Source organism: Budorcas taxicolor, chromosome 13 (genome assembly GCF_023091745.1).
Source record: "Budorcas taxicolor isolate Tak-1 chromosome 13, Takin1.1, whole genome shotgun sequence".
Taxonomy (NCBI): Eukaryota; Metazoa; Chordata; class Mammalia; order Artiodactyla; family Bovidae; genus Budorcas; species Budorcas taxicolor.
Genome location: NC_068922.1, coordinates 37,688,317 through 37,710,123, shown reverse-complemented (window position 1 = coordinate 37,710,123; position 21,807 = coordinate 37,688,317). Strand labels below are relative to the sequence as shown.

The following is a 21,807-nucleotide window of genomic DNA, read 5'->3' as shown; positions in this document are numbered from 1 at the left end:
GTTTTGTGTATTCTGATGTTTCCTATAGCAAGAAGTAGATTTCAAAGGCAAAGGGCACAGGGACTTCCCTGGTTGTCCAGCGGCTAAGACTCTGCACTCCTAACGCAGGGGGCCCAGGGCTCGCCCTGGCGAGGGAACCAGATCCCACTGCTGCTACTAAGACTCAGCACAGCCAAATAAATAAAAAACATTAAAAATAGTAATAAAGTTTTAAAATTAAGTCACAGGGCATAAAAAGAGATAAAGAGAACTGGGGCTTTAGTGTGGTGCTCATGAAGCTATTAGTTTTGGTGGATAAGCTTCTGAGGAGCCTGCAATGTCCCGTGAGGAGGCCAGAGAAGCCTGAATCACTGAGTGCTAAGTATACCCAAGGTTGAAACAATGCAAGGAAGCATAACGCCTGTTAAGCAGTCACTTGGGCTTCCCTGGTGGCTCAGACAGTAAAGAATCTGCCTGAAATGTAGGAGACCTGGGTTCAATCCCTGGTTTGGAAAGATCCCCTGGAAGAGGGCATGGCAACCCACTCCAGTATTCTTGTCTGGAGAATCCCATGGACAGACGAGCCTGGTGGGCTACAGTCCTTGGGCCTGCACAGAGTCAGACACGACTGAATGACTAACACCCACATGTGTTTAAGGCACTGTGTTCATGTTTTGTATGTATTAATTCTCAACCTAACCTCCTGAAATAAGTGTGGACATTATAATCCCCGTTTTGGAAACTGAAGCACAGCAAGATTAAGTCATGTGTGCAAGGTCACACAACTGGTGAGACAGGAGACAGGACTTGCCACCAGTGAGGGGGATGGTTACAAGCACTGCCTCATAGTAAAGGAGAGTGTGGAGAAATGCAAAACTCTTGTCATCTCTGCCTGGGGAAATGGGGACAGGCCTCCTTGAAGAGGTGGCTTTTGGTCCCGGATCTAAACGAAGGTACTAGGCAGACTTTGGAGGAGGGGTGAGTGCATTCTGGCGTGAATAGGGTATTAACAGAAATTAGGCAAAGAAGCAGAGGCAAGGGGTACAGATGTGTCCAGTAGCTGGATAACTGGTCCGGGAGTTAGAGGCTGGCGCACAGGTTAGCAATCCGAGAAGGCTCTGTGGAGGAGGCAGGCATGAAAGGTTTGGACAATTGCTAGGAGAAGAGAAGAGCTCTTGTGGTTGCATGGGGTGGGCACAGAAAAGGACCCTCCAGGCATGCTGCTGCCTGAGGTTCTGAGAGACTTGAGCCCTTGTCTCTGGCCAGAGCAATGTTTCCTGTCCAGGAGGCATGAGCCTCTGGTCAGCTGTGCAGCCCGGAGACCTGCCAGTTTCTTCAGGCATTCTCTTCTGGGCCTGGAGAAGGAAATGGCAACCCAGTCCAGTATTCTTGCCTGGAGAATCCCATGGACAGAGGAGCCTGATGGGCCATGGTCCATGGGGTCGCGAAGAGTCAGAAGCAACTGAGCGACTATCACTCACTCACTCGCTGTCTTCTGGGCGTAGGCATAAAACCCAACACCCCATCTTTGCTCTGCAGACTCGGGCTCTTGGATAAGACAGTTTCAGCATCAAAACAGCCACGAAGGGCTGACAGGTACTGACCGGCAATGGGCTTGCTGCTGCTGTCGCAGCTCCAGCCAAACCCCCTGGCCACAGAGGCTGGTCAGAACTCCGAGGCAGTAGCTGCCCAGGAAAGCTCATGCTCTCCATCACGGTCTCCTCACCACCATGGAAAGTAAAGGAGAGGGTGGGACGAATGGAGAGAGTAGCATGGAAACATATACATGACCACGTGTAAAATAGATAGCCAGTGGGAATTTACAGCCAAGGACTTTTTCTGAAGGCAAACTTCATACATGTGCAGGACAGCTTTTAGAGGAGATGTGTATTAGAACCCCTTGCCCTGCGCTTAATTTGATTTTGTTGGTTTCTTCCTTTTTCAGCAGAGAAAGTGTATTTATTCTACTGCGAACCATTTAATAATTACATGTGGCATCTGCGCTCCAGGGATGTATTTGAAACACAGTTGAGGAATTTGGAAAAGGAGTATAATTTCCCCTCGATTGCAGTCAGAGAAATACAGACTTGGGCCAAGCAAAATAATAATAGTAGCCACAGCAGCAACAATGACCTGAACCGCAAGAAGGCAGAAATAACACATATTTAATAAGCCTCCATAATACGCAGCCCAGCTACAGCTGATTGGTCAGGATCCAGCATCACATTTTTTTCTTGCTGGCATTCCATAAATATTGATTGGCTGGTTGATGGATGGGTGGCACACCTTCTCAGCCGGGCCAAGATGTTGAGTGGCCTTGACATCTGTCCATTTGAGGGCTGCCAGCTTCTCCCTAGGCTTGCAGCCCATGCTTTGTCAATAATCTTCCAACCCTGCTGGGTTTTAGGTCAGTGTTTGGTGATGCATTGCAGATCCGAAGTCTATTACCATGCTGCTGTCCATAAAAATCTCTCTTGCATAGCATTTCTTTGACAGGCGTGTACCACTGAAATGTCATCCCCACCATCGGCAATATTTATGGAGCATCACCGGGTGCAGCATGCTCTATCCATTACGTCCTAAAGAGTAAAAGATTCTGGATTCGATGCAATTCCTGGTTACAAAAAGTTTACTATAAATTCAGCGAGAGAGAAGACATTTATTATTCAAATAACCAAAATGAAGGGAAGGAAGGATAAATGGATGAGAAGGATCGTCTGTCTCTAGGTGAATGTATTTGATTGATAGCATTAGTTAAACCTTCAAATAAGAACGATTTTCAGTGATTAACTTTTCTAAATTAAAAGTCATATTTCATTTTGAAGAACCCAATGCGACAGGCCAAACAAGAACATGTGAGAAAGATGTCCTCTCTGGTTGGCTATTAGCACAGTAATAGAAACCAATACTTGACCCTGGTGACATCTAATGGTTTAGAAATAGATGAACATCTTTCCCTTTCATCTTCATGGACTAATTCTGAAATCACCTCCTGGATAATAAAATCCAAACTGCCTTCAAAGACCTAATCTAAGTTTTTCTTTCATGTGAGCATTGAGACTACCTCATAAGCTGATATTAGCTCAAAGTTTGCTGCTTGTAATCAACCCTCTCTCTATCCAAACCAAAGCACAGTGAAATCCAACACAGTTTAATGTGGAGAGCTCTTCTGAGCCACTGAAGAAATTCCACTAGGACTTCTCAGTGACCCAGACGGTAAAAAATCTGCCTGCAATGCAGGAAACCCAGGTTCGATCCCTAGGTCGGGAAGATCCCCTGGAAAAAGGAACAGCAACCCACTCTAGTATTCTTGCCTGGAGAATCCCATGGACAGAGGAGCCTGGTGGGCTACATCCCATGGGGTCGCAAAGAATCGGACACAACTGAGCGACTAATATTTTCACACTTTCTGAGTCACTGGAGAAGTACCACAAAGTTCCGAGTTTTTCTTTTTCTATTCCCCTACCAGGATTATACAAGTTTTCATCATTTAAAATTTCCCCTTCAGCTAAAAGAAACAGACATAGTGCAGATTTGGGAGTAATGGAGAGAGTGATATGGATTGCAATAGAGATATATCGGAATAATCATTTCTACTTTGGAAACTGTTTACCATATTAGGGGGATTTTATGGTCCCCAGGTGGTAATTATTCTTAACAGAGAAAAATTCAGTAGATTATAATGGACAAATGCAGTAGTATATTATTAATTGCTTGGTATGAAATAAGAGATCCCTGAATTGAATCAGTTTTTCTTATCTGTAAAATGCGACTAAACTCCACCCTGAAGGTTTGCCCGAGGTACTAGGATATGCATACAGACTTGATACAGTGTGGCAAATGGTAGGCATCCTCTAAGTGCCAGAAAATCTAACTGTGAAATTCACGGAGAGAATTTCTATAGGATCTAAATCAGAGGTTCTCCACCTAGACAGAAAGTGAGGAAAGTTTATGCCAAAGGGATAAATAAATGTTCCTGCCATTTTTTCTCAGACATCCATTCTCTCATCTGAGCTTTTGAGGTTTGTTATTCCTTTAAAAAAAAAAAAATCTAGGGAATTCCCTGGAGGTTCAGAGGTTAGGACTTACTTGGCACTTTCACTGCCAAGAGTGTGCGTTCAATCTCTGGTTGGGGAACTAAGATCCCAAAAGCCACATAGCAAGGCCAAATTTTTTCTTTAAAAAATCTCTGCCAGTATAAGACAGAGGGATGTGCCCTTGTAATTACTGACTCCTTTGGCCACAATGAAGTCTAGGATGTCCTAACGTGTTGTGTTCAAAACCACACACTTCGCTGTGCTCAGGAAAGTGGGGATTGGGCTGTGGACCATAACTTCACTACATATTTGCTCTGCTGTTTAACTTTCTTCTGTGACCAGTGTCTCCATGACAAATAAGGTAAATATTCTTTACCTGTCCTTTGTTCCCTCAAGGGTTCATTTTCCTCAAGGCATATGCTTTAAAATTAAAACCATATGGACTACAATAGGATACAGGTGGGTACATGCTCAAAAGAGAGCTCATCTACCCTCCCTGGAGAATTGAAGGTGTGTTAAAAGAGCCACAGTAGAAGTGCTCGTTATAAGTTAAAGTTCTCTGAACAACATCCCTAACTGTCCTCTGAATCCATTTCCTGTTTTCTCTGCACACCACCATTGCCTTAGTTTTCATCCTTAGCACCTCAGCAGTGACCTTCTCATCTTTAAAAAAAAAAAAAGAAAATAATTTATTGATTAAATAGCACATTCTGTTTAAAATCAAAACATTAGCCAAAATAATTTTGAAGCATCAGAAAGCAGATGCAATAGAACAGACTACTGAATCAGCAACACGGAGGATAAATAGAGAACCAGTTACAGAATTCAGAACAATTTTTTTGAAGATACATAAAATGTAAATGAAGGCAGCAGACATGAACAGTCTATAAGAGAAGTCTCTGCTGTGAATGACTCTCTCTTTGCTCTCCCAGAAAAACAACTGCCACTTTGTCAGTTGTGTTATGTGTGTGATGATGCTCTAGTGGTTATTCAGGATATCATCATGTTTTAGAGATGTATATTAAACAGTTTGGGGGAAAATCTATATTTTCCTTTAAACTCGTTCACAAAAATGATTAATCAAATATGGTAAAATATTGACCGTGCTTGTATACACAACATTAATCATTTGTATTTAACAGAAGAATGGTGATGGTTTAGTAGCCAAGTCTTGCCTAACTCTTGAGACCCCACGGACTGGAGCCCGCCAGACTCTTCTGTCCATGGGATTCTCCAGGCAAGAATACTGGAGTGGATTGCCATTTCCTTCTCCAAACAGAAGAAAACAGACACCCAAATGTCTATTATTAATAGGGTTCTGATGAATAAACCATAGTATACTCACAAAAAATCTAAGTTATGAGAAGCCCTTGACTTTGATAGACTTGAGTGTTGGCCATCTGGGATTCATTCTGTTATTCACCGAATTTGTCTATACTTTTTCAATATTTCCTGTTTTTAAAATAATAAACTGAGCTAAATCAGTTATCCCTCCAGCCTTGCTTGTCCAGCGTATCAGTTATCTATTGCCTAATAATGCCTCATAACAAATCCCAGAATGAATAAGCACTGACATTGCTCACAAGTCTCCAGGTCAGCTGGACAGGTCTGTTGATCTGGCTGCCCGTGCATCCACGGTCGGATGGCAGGTGGGCTGGGGACTGGCCAGCTTAAATTGGCCTCTCACATTTCTGGGGGATGGCTGGCTATCAGCTGGGGTGACCAGCATGAAGGGTTACAGTCTCTCATCATCCAATGGGGCAGCCTGGGCTTGTCCACATGGCACCTGGGCAGTTTCAGGAGAAAGAACAGTTGTGGTCCTCTTGGGGGCCAGGCTCATCTCTTCCACCACATCCTTTTGGACAAAACAAGTCTGAGCTTCATCTCTTCATGGAGGAGCAAGAAGACCACACTGCCAGGGGCCTGGACATGGGGGAGCGGAAGAACGGGCTACTCTGGCAACATGACATACCCCTGACTCCTGTCACTTGCCCCTCGATGACCTTTGTCAGAGGAGGCCAAACAAGCCACCATAGGTGTCCCCCACCCCCACCAACAGCTATTCCCACTTTTGACAGATCATGTTTTATTCTAGAGGCAAAATGGAGCTACTGAATGTTCTTGAAAGCCGAGGGGCCAGGTGAATATGGATTTGGAAAATGATTTTCCCAACATTCAGGGGAGCGAGGATGTTTGCCTGAGATGATCAGGAAAACAGGACTGAGGGGAAGACATCTGAGGCTGCGGGAATGAAGTCCACAGAGGCCCGGGGCCTGGTGAAGAGGCCTGGTATCACCAACAGGGAGCCACAGCCACTTGTAATTAATTGTCATCGCCTAATTTAGCAATGATCTCCCTGATAGCTCAGTTGGTAAAGGATCCACCTGCAATGCGAGAGACCTGGGTTCAATCCCTGGGCTGGGAAGATCCCTTGGAGAAGGGAAAGGCTACCCACTCCAGTGTTCTGGCCTGGAGAATTCCTTGACTGTGTATCCAGGGGGCTTCCCCGGTGGCTCAGCAGGTAAAGAATCCACCAGCAATGCAGGAGATGCAGATTTGATGCCTGAATTGAGAAGATCCCCTGGAGGAGGAAATGGCTACCCACTCCAGTAGTCTTGCCTGGAGAATCCCAAGGACAGAGGAGCCTGGCGGGCTGGAGTCCACGGGGTCACAAACAGTCAAACGTGTTTCTTCCCAAATGTTCCTGTGGAGGAAACATGACCGGCATCTCCCCATTTTAAAGCCAAAATTAAAGACACGGAAGCCTTCAGTGTCTCTAGTCTGCTCAAGGAAGTTTGCACGATTTTGTCCTCCAGGTTTCCATGAGCAGTTTTAGGGCAGAGAAGGTTTGTTCCTGGGTGGGAGGGTGGTGGGGGGTCCAGTCTCAGTCTCACTGCGTCAGGGAGCCTCGGTCTCAGACCTGGCCCAGGTCCGCTGAGACTCAACTTGGACATTTGCGAAGTAGAACAGTGCCTGCCCCTGCGAGGAGTAGAGGCGGTGAGGCCACAGAGGCAGTGAGCACATCACGCTCAGTCCACGGCAGGGGCTGGTCGTCCTCTCACCCCTCAGAGCTGGGCTCCCTCCGCGGCAATGCTGAGGTCTCCTCCACCACAGTCATTCTTGTTTCCGAGGGAATTCGGAGTCCCTGTGGTGTGTAACCTTCATGGAGGCAGAATTTGCTTTTGTTCGTGTAGAGAAAGAAAATATGTATATTTCAATCCTCAGATGTGATTTCTTTTAATGGACTGATGTGGTAGGTTTGTGTGTCCCAGGAGAATGTAGCAACCAGTCTACACTGCAGAAATCAGGACTTTCTGGGCTATGCAGGCAGTAAGCCCCTTCCGCATGTGCCCTCCTGCACCCACCGTGTAAATAGCAAGCAGGCAGCCCTCACTGCCATCACCTCCACAGGCCAAGCACATGCTGTTCCAGCTGACTTCAAATTTGGCTGCTTCTTAGAGCGTTAGGAGGGCCTTGCAGGGTTGGGGCTGGTGGGTTGCAAGGACATGAACACTAGGCTCCTCCACAGCTGGGATGCTGTTTGGAGTCCAAACACACATTCTGATTGACTTCAAGCTTACGCTTGGTTCTGTTGCCATTTAACAAAAGGCCCGCAAACCTAGTGGCTTAAAAGAGAACAAACGCTTGCTTGCTTGCTCATCATGCTGTTAATGTAGGTGGGGCACCTGTCTCTCTCCATGTGCTGCTGATGGGGAGATTGGCTGGGTCTGGAGGAAGAAGACCTCCAGGGGCCTCCCCTCAGGTGCTGTCCGGTCATGCTCCCCTCGGGGCCTTGTCCGTGCCCAAGCTCCTCTGCGCACTCCACTGCATCCCGTGGGCCCAAGCCAGCCACCAGGTGGCCTTGCTCAGTGGAGGGGAAGTGCTCACAGAAGGGAGAACTGTTTGGATCCCGTTGGTCTAATGGAAAAGGGAGCAGAAGGGAGAAGCTTAATGAAATTACGGTGCCTACTGCAGAACTATGTAGCACCCAGTGCCCCCTGGGCCCCTGCACTAACATGAGCAAACAACTTGCATGCCTTCAGAGATGGGGAACTCACTCCCTCACAACGAAGTCTGTTCTGCCTTTGGACGTATGACAGTGTCTAGAACATGAGCCCTAAGAAGGCCTTGCTCAGAATTGTAAGCTTCAGGCCAGCAAACTTCAGAAAGATGGATCGAATGACTGTCCCGGGTTCTTAATCTGGTCAGCCTCAAAGTTTCTGTGGAGCCCTTGAAATTGAATATGAAATGTTGCCAGTGTGTGCTTTTTTGATTCCCAGAGGAAGGCGGGGGTCTGTAGCACATATCTTAAAGGAGCTGTGCTGTGCTTAATCGCTCAGCGTTGTCTGAATTTTTGCGACCCTATGGACTGTAGCCTGCCAGGCTCCTCTGTCCAGAGAGATTCTCCAGGCAAGGATACTGGGGTGGGTTGCCATGCCCTCCTCCACAGGTTCTTCCCAACTCAGGGATCGAACCCCAGTCTCCTGCATTGAAAACAGATTCTTTACCGTCTGAGCCAGCAGGGAAGCCCAAGAATACTGGAGTGGGTAGCAGTTCCCTTCTCCAGGGAATCTTCCCGACCCAGGGATTGAACTCAGGTCTCCCGCATTGCAGGCAGATTCTTTACTGTCTGAACCACCAAGGAAGCTTTAAAGGAGGCTAGAATCCAACAAAGGTAAATAATCTTTGTCCCACAGCTGACAGGCAGCATTCACTGCCTGGTGGCCAGAACCAGCCTTGAAAATAAACACTAGCCCACAATTCTAGCTGTTCAAAAAAAAAAAAAAAAAACAAAGTCAGCTATTTAGACCAGCACCAATCTGTGAATCTCATGTTCCCTTTTCGCAGAAAGCCTATGACTGCCTTCTGCAGGAAGACACTTTAGATTTTAAAGTAGAGATCACCTTTCAAGGTTGAAATGTTCCGAGGAGACTCTTCACAGTCTGGGAGGTGGAAGGGGTGAGAGGAGAGACTCAGACGGAAGATGCAGTGGCCTGGACTGGCTCCAGGCTAACAGAACCACCCAAAAGAATCAAACTGCTTCAACTGACAGAATTTAAGAAACCTTCTCCAAGTCGTCTGACCGTCTGTCTGACCCATCTTCACTTCTCTCTGCAGCCACGGGACGAGATGTGCCGGGGAGGTCTCTGCGGCTGCCAACAATAACATCTGCGGGGTCGGCATGGCCGATGGCTCCAAGGTCGCAGGTAGGCTGGCCCGTCCCTGCCAGACATCCCCAGGAGGCGTCACACCCAGTCTCCGTCTGGCCAGGGCCTGGCAAAAACTCCCAGTGGGGCAAGAGAGCAGGGTTGGTACAATTTAGCAAGGGTGGAAAAAAAAATATTTTAATTTAACCTGTATGGTAATATCAGTAAACTTTAAAAATTTTAAGGTGCACAAATCATGAGCCCACAGGTCAATGAAGTTTCACAAGCCAACCACACACACTTAACCATCAAGAATCAAAACATTATCAGCACCCCAAAGCCTTCCTTGTGCACCCCACAGTTGCTGCCCATACACACAGGAACAGTCATGACTCTGGCTTCTAACAGCAAACAAGGGTTATTCCCAGTTTTTGAACTTTATGTGAATGGAATTGTCCTGTCTGTACTCTTTGTGTATCAGTATCCTTAATATCGTTAAAAAAAATTCTATCAAAGTGTAGTTGATTTACAATGTTGTGTTCGTTTCTGATATAGCAAAGTGGTTTGGTTACACACATGTGTGTGCGTACATGTGTGCACGCATGTGCACACACACATGCATAAGTGCTTAGTTGCTCAGTCATGTCCAACTCTTTGCGACCCCATGGACTGTAGCCCACCAGGCTCCTCTGTCCACGGGGTTTTCCAGGCAAGAATACTGAAGTGGGTAGACTATCCATTCTCCAGGGGATCTTCCCGACCCAGGAATCCAACCAGGGTCTCCTGCATTGCAGGTGGGGTCTTTACCAGCTGAGCTACCAGGGAAGCCCATATACATATATACACACATGCATATATTCTTTTTCATATTCTTTTCCATTATGGTTTATTACAAGACACTGAATATAGTTCCCTGTGCTATACAGCAGGACCTTGTTGTTCATCCATTGTATATATAATAGTTTCATCTGCTAATCCCAAACTCCCAGTCCTTCCCCTTCCCAATACCCACCCCTTTAGTAACCACAAGTCTGTTCTCTACGTCTGCGAACCTGTGTCTATTTCATAAATAAGTTAATTTCTATGGTATTTTCGAGTTCACATATAAGTGATCCCATGTTACGCTTACCTTTCTCTTTCTGACTTGTTTCACTTAGCTTGATAACCTCTAGGTCCACCATGTTGCTGCAGAAGGCACGATTTCATTCTTTTTTATAGCTGAGTAGTAGTCCCGTCTATGTGTATGTGTGTGTATATATATGTATACACCACATCTCTTAATCCATTCAACTTTCAGAGGACATTTAGGTTTGTTTCCATGTCTTGGCTATTGTGAATAATGCTTCTATGAACACTGGGGCACCTGCATCTTTTCAGGTTATAGTTTTTTCTGGGTATATGCCAGGAGTAGGATTGCTCAATCATATGGCAACTCTAGTTTTAGTTGTTTGAGTTTTAGTTTGTTTCCATAATGACTGCACAAATTTACATTCCCACCCACAGTGGAAGAGGGCTCCCTATATTTTCAAAGTATAGTTTTGTCCACGTATCCATAAGATGTAAATAGAACTCAGATAAAGATGGTAGAAAATGAGGAGGAATGCACAAATTATTGCAAACATACTCCAAACTCTTCAAAATGCTTTTGGTGGCTTGTTTTGTTTGTACCAAGAATCTCATTTTTAAGGGAAAATACTCTACCTAGAAGAATCTTTTTATTAAGTTCTACAGGAAAGATGTTTAACAAATTCCCCTTTATGGGGTCTTTAGAAACCGAGGGTGGCAGTTCACTAGAAACTTAGAAAGCAACACCTTCCCCCTGCCAAAAATGAAAGGGAGAGAGAAGACAAATGAGGGGATAAGATGCTAGAGAAGGAAGTGGCTCCTCATTCATTCCAAGTTTTGCATCAAATTTGATTCTTAATTTATTCAGGCTGAGTCACTCAACCTTGTTTTTCTTTTTTTTACAACCATCTCTATGTGTTTTTTTTTTTTTTTTCCTGGTGATTTACTGGAACCATAAACATACTTTGTGCTGACACTTGCATTTCCAGGGACCTAAATAAAGCAAGAGAAACCTATACAAATCCATCATTAACCTCCTTCAGCACTGTCTGCTAAGGTCTGCCTGAGGTGGGTGCTGAATTTCACAGAAGAATACATCCGGAGCATTCTGAAATGTAACTAGGGAGCCTTTGCCCCTTGGGTTTCAGCGCTCTGTGTTTGGTGAGCCTCCAAAAAGCTGGCAGCAAAACGTCAGAGACTGCTATGAGCTCAGGGGAAAATATAGCACCCAATTAATATTTGATAAGCCAGGCTCACACGTCGGCTGCTATCTGAATGGGGGGAGGCGCGGTTTCCTATTCACAAGACAGGGTGGAAGCAATGGAAAATTTCAAACTTGGATTCCTCACTCACAGTGAGGTTTTCCAAAGAGTTTTTAAATTTTCTTCGTGCCCACACTAACTAGGTTTTTGAACAAGCGATTCTTAACACTACTTACTGCGAAAATGAAGAGTTGCGATTAGTTCACGGCATTTGGGGATCCACTGGGGTCTGTTTCTCCATTGGCTTCTTTTTCTCTCGTAATTTGTGCTCTGAAAGCATTTGAGTGTTAGTCGATCAGCTGTGTTCAACTCTTTGCAACCCTACTGGGCTGTAGTCCACCCGTCTCCTCTGTCCATGGGATTCTCCAGGCAAGAATACTGGAGTGGGTAGCCATTCCCTTCCCCAGGGGATCTTCCTGACCCAGGGATTGAACCCTGGTCTCCTCCAGTGCAGGCAGATTCTTGCACCATCTGAACCACCGGGGAAGCCCCAAAGTACCTAATTCTCTGGCTCTTTTTGTTTGAATTCCTTAAAAGCAAACCTGAGGCAAGGATCTGGGTGCAAGGAATTTATTTAGGAGGCAATCCCGGGAAGCCAGTGAGGGAAAGAGAAAGGAAGATAGTGGGAAGACAGACCAACAGAAGGTGTGTAGGTGAGCTGGGGCTTCAGGGGACTGTGGGGACACCCCCTCAGCATTGCCCTCCCCGAGGGGAGGAGCCTGGGAGTTTAACCATCAACTCCCATCTGTCTTCAGTGGAGAGGTAGTGGTCCTCAGCCATGAACCCCTGGCCTCTCCAGCCTGCAGCTCACATGGACTGAGCTCCATCCCCAAGGCAGAGGACACGCCCAGGCAAAGACCCCCCTCCACTCACCCCAGAGGGGGCCAGCAGGGCCAGGTGGGGTGTGCCAGCTTCTGACTGACCTCCGATCCCCAAGGCAAGCGAGTGCAGCCTGGCACCTCAAAGACAGAACCTGACTGGTGTCTGTGAACCCCGACAGCTCACAGGTCTCACAACAATGCTCTGAAAATCCAGAAACGAAGCCCAGAGCCAGTGGGAGGCATTGCAGCCACACAGAGACCCTGAGCAAAGGAGCCGCCTTTTTCCACTCCCTTAACCCAGCTTGGCTCCTTTGTATCCATTCCTATGGGTCCTAAGTGCTCAGAGCCAGGCAGGTCTAGTCCCATCCTGTGTGCATCTAGACATCCCAGGGACCTCTGGACTCCGCTAGAGGAGCAGAAGGAATACTTGCTGACGAACCCCTAGAGAGGTACTCAGGAATCACAGCAGAAGCAGAATTCTGCCTTTCAGACTTGGGGAAACATTTTGCTCATCCTGGCTATCAGTTCCAAAAGTTGGCTGGTTTTCATTCTAAATAAGGAATCAATTCCGAAAGCTGGCTGGTTTTCATTCTAAATGAGCTATACCCTCTAGAGAATCTTTTCAGGAGCTTTCTGAGCTGGGGTCTGGGGCGCCCCCTGGTGGCCAACCAAGATCACCACAAGTCTCAAGGAGTTGAGTTAGGGGGACAACGTTCCAAAGGACCTCTGTGTGTGCTAAGTTGCATCAATCGTGTCCAACTCTTTGCGACCCTTTGGACTGTAGGGGCTCTGGCGCGCACTCTCTCTCTCTCTCTCTTTCTCCCTCTCTCTCTCTTAGTCGCTAAGTCGCGTCTGATTCTTGCGACCCCATGGACTTGTAGAGTCGTGTCTGACTCTTGCGACCCTATGAACTGTAGCCTGCCCAGGCTACCCGGTCCATGGGATTCTCCAGGCAAGAATATTGAGGTAGATTGTCATTTCCTTGTAGGGGCTCTAAGTTGCCTTATGCTGAAGACCCACTGGCATTTCCATAATGATAACAACAACAATAATAGCATTTTGACTCTTTCAACAAGTCAGGCAGGATGCAAAACCCTTTACTCACTTTACTCTCTTTGCAACTTTATCGCACATTTTTGCGTATTTTATATATGTGTTCCTGCTAAGTCGCTTCCGTCATGTCTGACTTTGCATGACTGTGTCATGTCTGACTCTTTGCATGACTCTTCGCCACCCCATGGACTCCTCTGCCAGGCTCCTCTGTCCGTGAGATTCTCCAGGCAAGAATACTGGGATGGATTGCTACCCCGTCCTGCAGGGGATCTTCCCACCCCAAGGATCAAACCTGCATTGCTTAGGTCTCCTGCATTGGCAGACGGGTTCTTCACCACTAGCACCACCTGGTAGAACATGAACATGTTTACTATCTATTGTTATCCCTATTGAACACAGGGCCACACAGCTAGTAAACTGTAGAACAATGTAGCACCCAGAGCAGCCTGGGCCCCTGCATTAACATGCAGCAACAACTTGCATGCCCTCAGTGATGGGGAAGTCACTCCCTCACAAGGAAGTCTGTTCTGCCTTTGCACGTGTGACTCTTAGAAACGTCTTCCTGAAGATGAGCTCTCTCTTTGATTTTTGTTGTCTATTCCATGAGCACAGTTGTTTTCACCTCTTCTAGGTAACACTTGGCAGGAAGGGAGGAAAATTCCAATCAGTCCAACTCTTATACATTCTCTGTAACATGCAGACCTGTACATTTGAGATGTCCCAAAGTCTTAGTGCTGTCTCAAAACCTTCAATTCAGTTGAGTCACTCAGTCATGTCCAACTCTTTGCAACCCCATGGAGTGCAGCGTGCCAGGCCTCCCTGTCCATCACCAACTCCCAGAGCTTGCTCAAACTCATGTCCATCGAGTCAGCAATGCTGTCCAACTTCAATTTTTTTTAAGTTCAATTATTTACATTTCTTATCCACTTATTTACTTTATAAATTTTGAAGAGAAAAGTTAATTTCCATTAAAAAAAATTTTAAACATGGCTGTCTCAGACAATAAAGAATTTGCCTGCAATGCCAGAGACTCGGGTACAATAACTGGGTCAGGAAGATCCCCTGGAGAAGGCAGTGGCAACCCACTCCAGTATTCTTGCTTGGAGAATCCCATGAACAGAGAAGCCTGGTGGGGCTTCTACCAGGACCCCAAGTTCATGGGGTCCCAAAGAGTCAGACATGACTGAGCGACTAACACACTTATCAAAGTAACTCTTTAAGAAGACAGCCTATTTCTTTCCTTAGTTTTAGCATTTAAACCAATATTTGGCATCTTCAGTCAAAGGGATCGAGACAAAATAATCAAAATTGAAAACGTCTTATAAGAATTCACAAAGTCCAATAAATGGACATGAAATATAATGAATTCTTCAATTGATATTTCTTGCAAGTTTGTCAGATATTTACTTCTAGGAGTATTAAACATGCTCAAACTGCATCAAGACTTTTGGGAGATACTGTCTCTTGCCTTCAGTCCCTTCCAGGACTCAGCAGGCATGACCAGGGGGTCTACCAGATGCCAGTCCTGCTGAGGGTGGGAGGATGCAGCCATGAGCCAGCAGACAAGATGCCTGCCTTCACACAGCTTCGAGTCTAAGAGGCAGACCCAGACCAGGAGCAAACAGACACAATAATATCAGATCATGATGCCAGGGGGATGATTCAAGGGTGGGTCCTGTAGCATCACTTCTGCGGAGTCCCTCAGAGCAGCCCTGGGAGGGGGCCAGGCCAGGTGGCATTGTGCTGGGGTCCAGCCCCGGTGGATCCAGGGAATTCGAAGCGGGGACGGCATTAGCGAGGAAAAATTTATTTAGAGATATAAGATTAGAATAGGAAGAAATAGTATAGTAGGAAATTTAGGTAGAGAAAAAGAGGCTGAATAACTTGGTTTACGGGGAAAACCAATAAAACCTTGAGACAAGAGGTTTGCACCATCTACGCTGGGCCACCGGCGCCCACTTGAATATCGGAGAGTGCCCCGCCTTGGGCTCTCTCTCTTGTAGATCTTAGAAGCCGGGACAAGTAAGTAGACATGGTGAGCCTCCCTGCTCCAGATGGGAATTCAGCTGGAAAAAGAAAAGAACGACATGGGGAAGCCCAGCATTGGTGCGAGACTCCAAAAACTATTTTTCAAAATCAGCTTATATACCCCAAGTTGTACATAAAGAAACAGTTACACGGGGGCAGCAGTCCTGACCCTCATTGAGACAAGGCTTTCTTTTTGCATATCTTCCCGTATACAGAAGGTCTCAGGTGGTTTACATCATCTTCTGGCCAAGAGGCTTGTTAACATTTTTATGGCTCTCTTCCTGGATAATTGTCTATCCACCAGAAAACTCCTTTTCCCTAGAAGTGTTTTTTCTTTACTCTGCATCACCCTCAAAGTACTAAATAAAGTTACATTCCTGTAGAACAAAGGTGCAGTGCGTTATAACAAAGAAAGTACTGAACTCAAAGATCTAATGTTGCTAATACCAGGGCTACTACCTGTTATTCTATATACCAACTATATCTAAAAATAGAGGATCTGAAAATTTGGCAGCAAGTATTGGCTCAACAAATGAAACCTTTAATCAGTCCTATTCTAATGATTTTGACTCCTCGGAAGCCCCTCCATTCCTAGGATGTTTTAAGCTTCCTGTGCCTCCCCAAGTCGGGAGGCCTCAAACAATCACACGCGCAGCTGTACGAGTCCTGCAGGCAGGCTAGAAAGCCATCAGAGGGGTTTTTGGATTGAAACATTCGTATTATGCCCAGGAGATTTGATATCTAAAAGCTCTAATTTTTTCCAGAAAAAGGTGGTGGGGGGACAGTCTCCTGTTAATGACAGAAGAGTAGGTGGAAAGCATAACACAGTAAAGCAGGCAGATTCTGGTCTTGGGGGCGTGGATGCTCAGGAATTTCCAGGGGGAACCCCTGAAGCCGATCACGTCCTTGCGTTTTGTCAGGCTTCCTTCTGCATGACCTTGTCACGGGCGGGATTCCTCACGCTGGCTCCCGGCAGCATTGGCCTTACCTGCCTTCCTCTGAAGGCAGAGCAGGTAGGCTTATGCACCTGCTGTGGTCTCCGTACAAGCTCACCTTCCATAACAAGAGGAGAGGCAGAGGATTTAGCACAAATCCTTGGGCTGTGGAGGCCCTAGAGCCCAGGACTGCGATCGAGCAGTGCAGCAGGCAAGAGGTTCAGACTCTGAAAGGGAGGAGGGAACCGCCGAGTCTCCACGAGTCATGATGGTGGGGACAGAAATGCTGACGTGCTTGTCGTCTTGCCATCACGTCGCATCAGCCAGCAGAGCATTTTGCAGATGCTAGGATGCTGAGTCCTGGCTCCCTGGGCTTCCCTGTTTCTCTCCCTTCCCCTGGCCAGGACTCGGTAGTTCCTGGAGCACTCAGGACAGAGTCCCTCCCTAAAAACCCTTGGGTTACCCTGAGCCTTGGTCTTGGCACCTAATGCTCCTGTTGCCTGCAAACATTAATCTGTATCTGATTCAATTCATGCATACCTCATTCCTCCCAGGCTTCATGAGATTAAAGAATGCCTGGGGCCTGGCCCCTGAATACAAATGAGAACTTGGCTGAATACAAATGAGAACTTGGCTCCCAGCCTGTGGCCGTCCTTGCCTAGATACCAAGCAGTCAGGGCTGGCATTCTGGGCGGCACAAAGGCAGCCAGGGTGGGATTAAGGGGGAAAGAGGCAGAGGACAGGAGCTGCAGAGAGAGGGCAAAGGGCACCAGCTGGTGACAAGATTCAGGGGGGACAGTCCAGGCCCACTTTGGCCGGAGTTGAACTTCTCCTCTCTTCCTGTGGAGGCAGGCTGCTCAGGGCTGGTCATCTGGGCACTGGATGACTTCAAGACCATCTGAGCCTTCTCCTGGCAGTAAATCCCATCTCCCTGCAAAGTCTCCCCCCTTCACAAAGTGGATATGACTTAGGAGAAGAAGCTGTGCTATTCAGTTGATTCCGTAAACTGTTGGCCACCTTTGTTAAATAGTTTTTTTTTTTTTTTCTTAATGGGCAGAATATAGTTGGACCAAGAGCAAAATGTGAAATTTTGGATTTTCTATTCCTAGAGAAATGAACCATAAAACTTAGTTCTGGAAAGTTCAAACCAAAGACTATGCTTATTCTGTAGGAGATTTTTTTCCAGGAGAAAGAATGTTAACTAATAATTAGTTAACGCTGGCAAAAATGGCGACCTGATTTATGGGTAGAGGATGGAAAAGTCTGGACCTGTTATCTCTGTTTGGGGGAAAATCAACTGAAAGGTGGCCCAGGCACAGTGTTTAGGAAATACATTCCAGATGACCCTGTAATTGGCTTTAAGATAGGTAGCGCTGTTCCCTGCAACTAGAAAGGAAAATCAAGGCGGGCCTCTAACTTTGTTCAGCTCTCAGCAGTTAGTTCTCAGGAACTGTCTGTCGATTTTAGGAAGTGGTGTCATGTATACAGGTAGCCAACATACATGACTCTTTCTTCTTTAAGTTGGTCACACACCACTTTTCAGGCTGGCCCTTGTGTAATAAAGTCCTCGGACCACTGGGGACAAGTAAGAATTGTGGGAAGCCAGGCTCCGCCTGTATACAGCTCAGGCCTTCACTCCAAATTCCAGTGAGAAGACTGACCAACACTCACCAACACTCTAGGCTTCTTGACTAGAAACAGTGTATGGAGCAGAGAACAACACTGCTTCCAACAGCCAATATTCTGAGGGTAACGGTGAAGGAACAAAAGCCCTTTCTGCTGGCTGCTGCTCAGTGAACCCCCAAGAGGTATTTTTTAAGCAGTCCCAGGGAGGGGAGCTGCTATGAACCCCAGTTCCCCAGATGCTCAGGCCTGAGAACAGAGGACCTCTTCCTCCAGAGTCCCTGGACACACAGACACACAATCACACAATCAAAGAAAAGCTCCCAGCAGGAAGTCACTCCTTCCAGGCATCTGGGTAGCACAAACTTTACAAAGGTGACCCGGGGGGGAAAGGGGTATCTTCGGCACCCATTTCAAATATACTTTAGAATTACCTCTTGGACATTTCTGTCGCCCCAAAGCCCCTTCTCAGTTATGATGCAACTGAGAGTTCCTCTTAGACCTGACCCTCTTCTGCCCCCTGTCCCCTGATCTCTGCCCTCTGCCCTCTAGAATCTGTCCTCAAATATCTGAGAGCAATTGCCTCCCGCCACACTGTCATGCACAGTAGGTTTACTTCTCCTTTGAAAGGTGTCCTCCATCAGCCCCCCAGTCCCTGGAGCAAGCTTCCACTTAGAAACTGGCCTCATTTAGGAATTCTAGCAACCTTTGTCAAGGGTATAAAATTGCCTCCCAATAGGAACATAAGAAAAGGGGTGGGTGAGGTGCAAGGAGATGGGGTGGGTGGTTCTGTGCACCTTCCTGACCCCCTGATCACCCCACTGTGTGAGGCTGCACTCAGGGTCGCCCCTCCAGGGCTCAGGGACCTGTGGCAGACCCCCCAGCCACATCCAGCCTAGCCCCCTTCCCCACCTTGTCTGTTGTGAACCCAGGACCCGCCCACAGTGCATCCCTGCCCCCGCGTGTCCGCAGGTATCCAGATGCTGGACCAACCCTTCATGATGGACATCATCGAGGCTTCCTCCATCAGCCACATGCCTCAGCTGATTGACATCTACAGCGCCAGCTGGGGCCCCACCGACAACGGGAAGATGGTGGACGGGCCTGGGAGATCACGCTCCAAGCGATGGCGGATGGCGTGAACAAGGTAAGGTCACTCCTGTGTCCTCAGAGGAATGGGGCAGAATGGGACCGGGTGGGATGAGGTGTGTGGGGGTGGGGAATGGAGAGGAAGTAATGATGGAGTGGAACAAGGGGCAGGGCGGGGATGGAGCTGGGAATTGACACCTTGTGCTGTCGCTCAGGTCCTTTGAGAAACAGACCCCAAAATGGGGTTCAAGGTGCAGACTTATTGGAGGAGTCACCTGTGAAAGACAAAGGGGGGCAATGAGGCCCTTCAGAGGGCGAGGCTAACCTGGCCCCTGCAAAGAGGAGTGGGGAACAAGGGTGTCGCAGAGGGGCTGGGTTAACGCCCCCACCGTACAGGCATAGCTGGAAGCAGCCCCAGGAGAGATGGATCTTTGTGCAAACCAGGGGACTTCAGGGCACAGCAGGGGAGCTGCATCCAGCTGTTCCCTTGGCTGGACTCAGCCATCCGTCCCTGGGATCAGCCCAGGAATGGACAGAGCCACGGAGAAGGGATCAAAGCAGCATCTCAAAGGGAGGCAGCCAGAGCCTCGGGGTCACTGAGCAGGTCAGCAGCCCCTGGGGAGGGGAAGGAGGTGGCCTCTGGGATCTCAGGGCAGAGTCCACTGCTTCTTAACATAGCCAGGCACCGGGGCAGAGTCTCCCTGGGTTCAGGCCCCTGGCCTGCTGCTCAGGGTCTGAGTGTCTGTCCGAAGTGACCTGACCTCACAGCGTATCAGTGTGCCTGCCTGTAAAATAGTGACAATGGTGCATTTCTCCTGGGGTCACCATCAGATGTGAGATAGACATGCAAGTGTTGGGCCCTGGGAGGTGCCCTGCAAACCACCAGTGTTTGTCAGGGTCATTAGGGACCCTTAATCAACTGCCCCCAAACTCCAAGGCATAAAGCAGCAGGTTTCCCTAGGCTTGTGGACTCTGTGGTCCAAGAATTCAGATGGGATCGTGGGGAGAGACTGTCTCCGCTCCAATCCCTGGGCCTTGGCTAGAAGGCAGGGGACTGGATCTTCAGGCTAGGTGTGTCTACCTGTCCCTGAAAGGGACTGGATTACTCACCCTTGATCCCACTGCAGCCGCTCCTCAGGGCACTTGGTCGTTTTGTCTAAGTCATCTTAGTCTTTTCCCAGGACTGGACTTGCCCTCGGGTTGATGTGGTGCCCTGTCCCCGCTCTTGACTGGTCTGAGACGCCACGAAGGTCCCTGACACTGGAATGGCACAGTGCAGTATACAGAGGGGGTTACTGATAGCATTGGGTAGTGGGGCAGGAAGTGATGCCGCTACCCCATCTCAGTGCCCAGACCCTTAGGAGTTTACAGGGTGAGACTTCTAACATATAGACAGCTACTTCCTTATTGAGTTATTCACGGTGTGAAGGAGAGAGAAGGCTGCCCATCAAGCCCAGGATCAGGTGACAGCAGAGACCCAGGGGAACAGACGCCCCTCCCCATCAGACAGGGATTTTCACTGAGAAGCATTTTTTTTGACACCCAGAGGCCAAGAGAGTCAAGGAGGAGGTGACATTTGGCCTCAGTCAGAACTTACAGCGCAGATGGGCTCAGTGGAGTACCTCCTGGGGCGGCTCCTGTCATTCTCCAGGAGCTTCTGAATGGCTCCATCACTTCCCCAGGCAGGGGGTTCTCCCTCTTCCATCTGCGATGTCCCCTGCTGCAATTAAAGAGGCTCTTTCAAGTGTGATCCTTCTGCAAAGCATGCCAAGTACGCCGAAACTTAGAGAAGAAAGATTGTTATGACTTACCATCAGACAACAGCATGTAAATACTTTACAAAGTGGAGAGTGGTGAAAAACACACAGCTTCTCATTTGAATCTCCCTCAAACTGTGGGAAAGGCTCTTTCCTCGTTTCAAGGTAAAAATATTTTTGGACAAGTTTACAGACTTGTGTGAGCAACGGGGTGTTACACATGAGCACAGCCTTTCTCCCGCTTACTCAGCTGTCTGGTCCAGTCTAAAGGAAAACACCCTCTGAAAGGTGATCTCTACCTAAACAAATTCCCTGGTGGCTCAGCTGGTAAAGAATCTGCCTGCAATGCAGGAGACCTGGGTCTGATCCCTGGGTTGGGAAGACCCCCTGGAGAAGGGAACGGCTACCCACACCAGTATTCTGGCCTGGAGAATTTAATGGACTCTATAGTCCACGGGGTTGCAAAGAGTAGGACACGACTGAGCGACTTTCACTTGGACCTAAACAAAGGTGTCAGACAATTACCTGTTCCACTAAAGCAGTTCTGATGCTTGTCTTTGAATTTTAGCATCTTGCAGACAGGTTTGTTTCACCAATATCATAATGATGAAAAGCAAGAAGAGGGACTTACCCGGTGGTTTGGTGGGAGTCTGCAGTGGACGTGGCTTCAATCCCTGGTTGGGGAACTGAGATCCTGTGGGTCGCATAGGGCGGCCAAATGCATAAATAGATTAAAAAATTGTTTTTTAAAAAAGAGGAAACAGAGGATAAGAGAAATTTTCAGGAATGTACCATTTGCCACAAACCACACCACTCCCAATCATATGATACCTTCTTCTCACATGCACATCACCTACCTGGCTCCTTAGGGATTTAAGTCAGTGTTTCCTAAATTTGCTCAGTAAACACTTCAGGGAGGAAGCAAGGAGCAGGCAGGGAGGAAGAGAGGGAAGCCTTTCCCCCTTTATTTCCCGTCTTTCCTCTTTATAGTCTACGTGCTGAATTTCCAGT

General features: G+C 47.5%; 1 protein-coding gene across 1 annotated transcript in view; it reads left to right on the top strand.

The window, feature by feature from the left end:
- Positions 1 to 21,807, top strand: part of LOC128058040 (neuroendocrine convertase 2-like) — a 58,659-nt gene that overhangs the window by 8,098 nt on the left and 28,754 nt on the right. Inside the window, 3 exon segments of the mRNA XM_052650423.1 lie at positions 9,135 to 9,223; positions 18,923 to 19,054; positions 19,057 to 19,097. Of these exon segments, the coding sequence (XP_052506383.1) occupies positions 9,135 to 9,223; positions 18,923 to 19,054; positions 19,057 to 19,097 (262 nt within the window).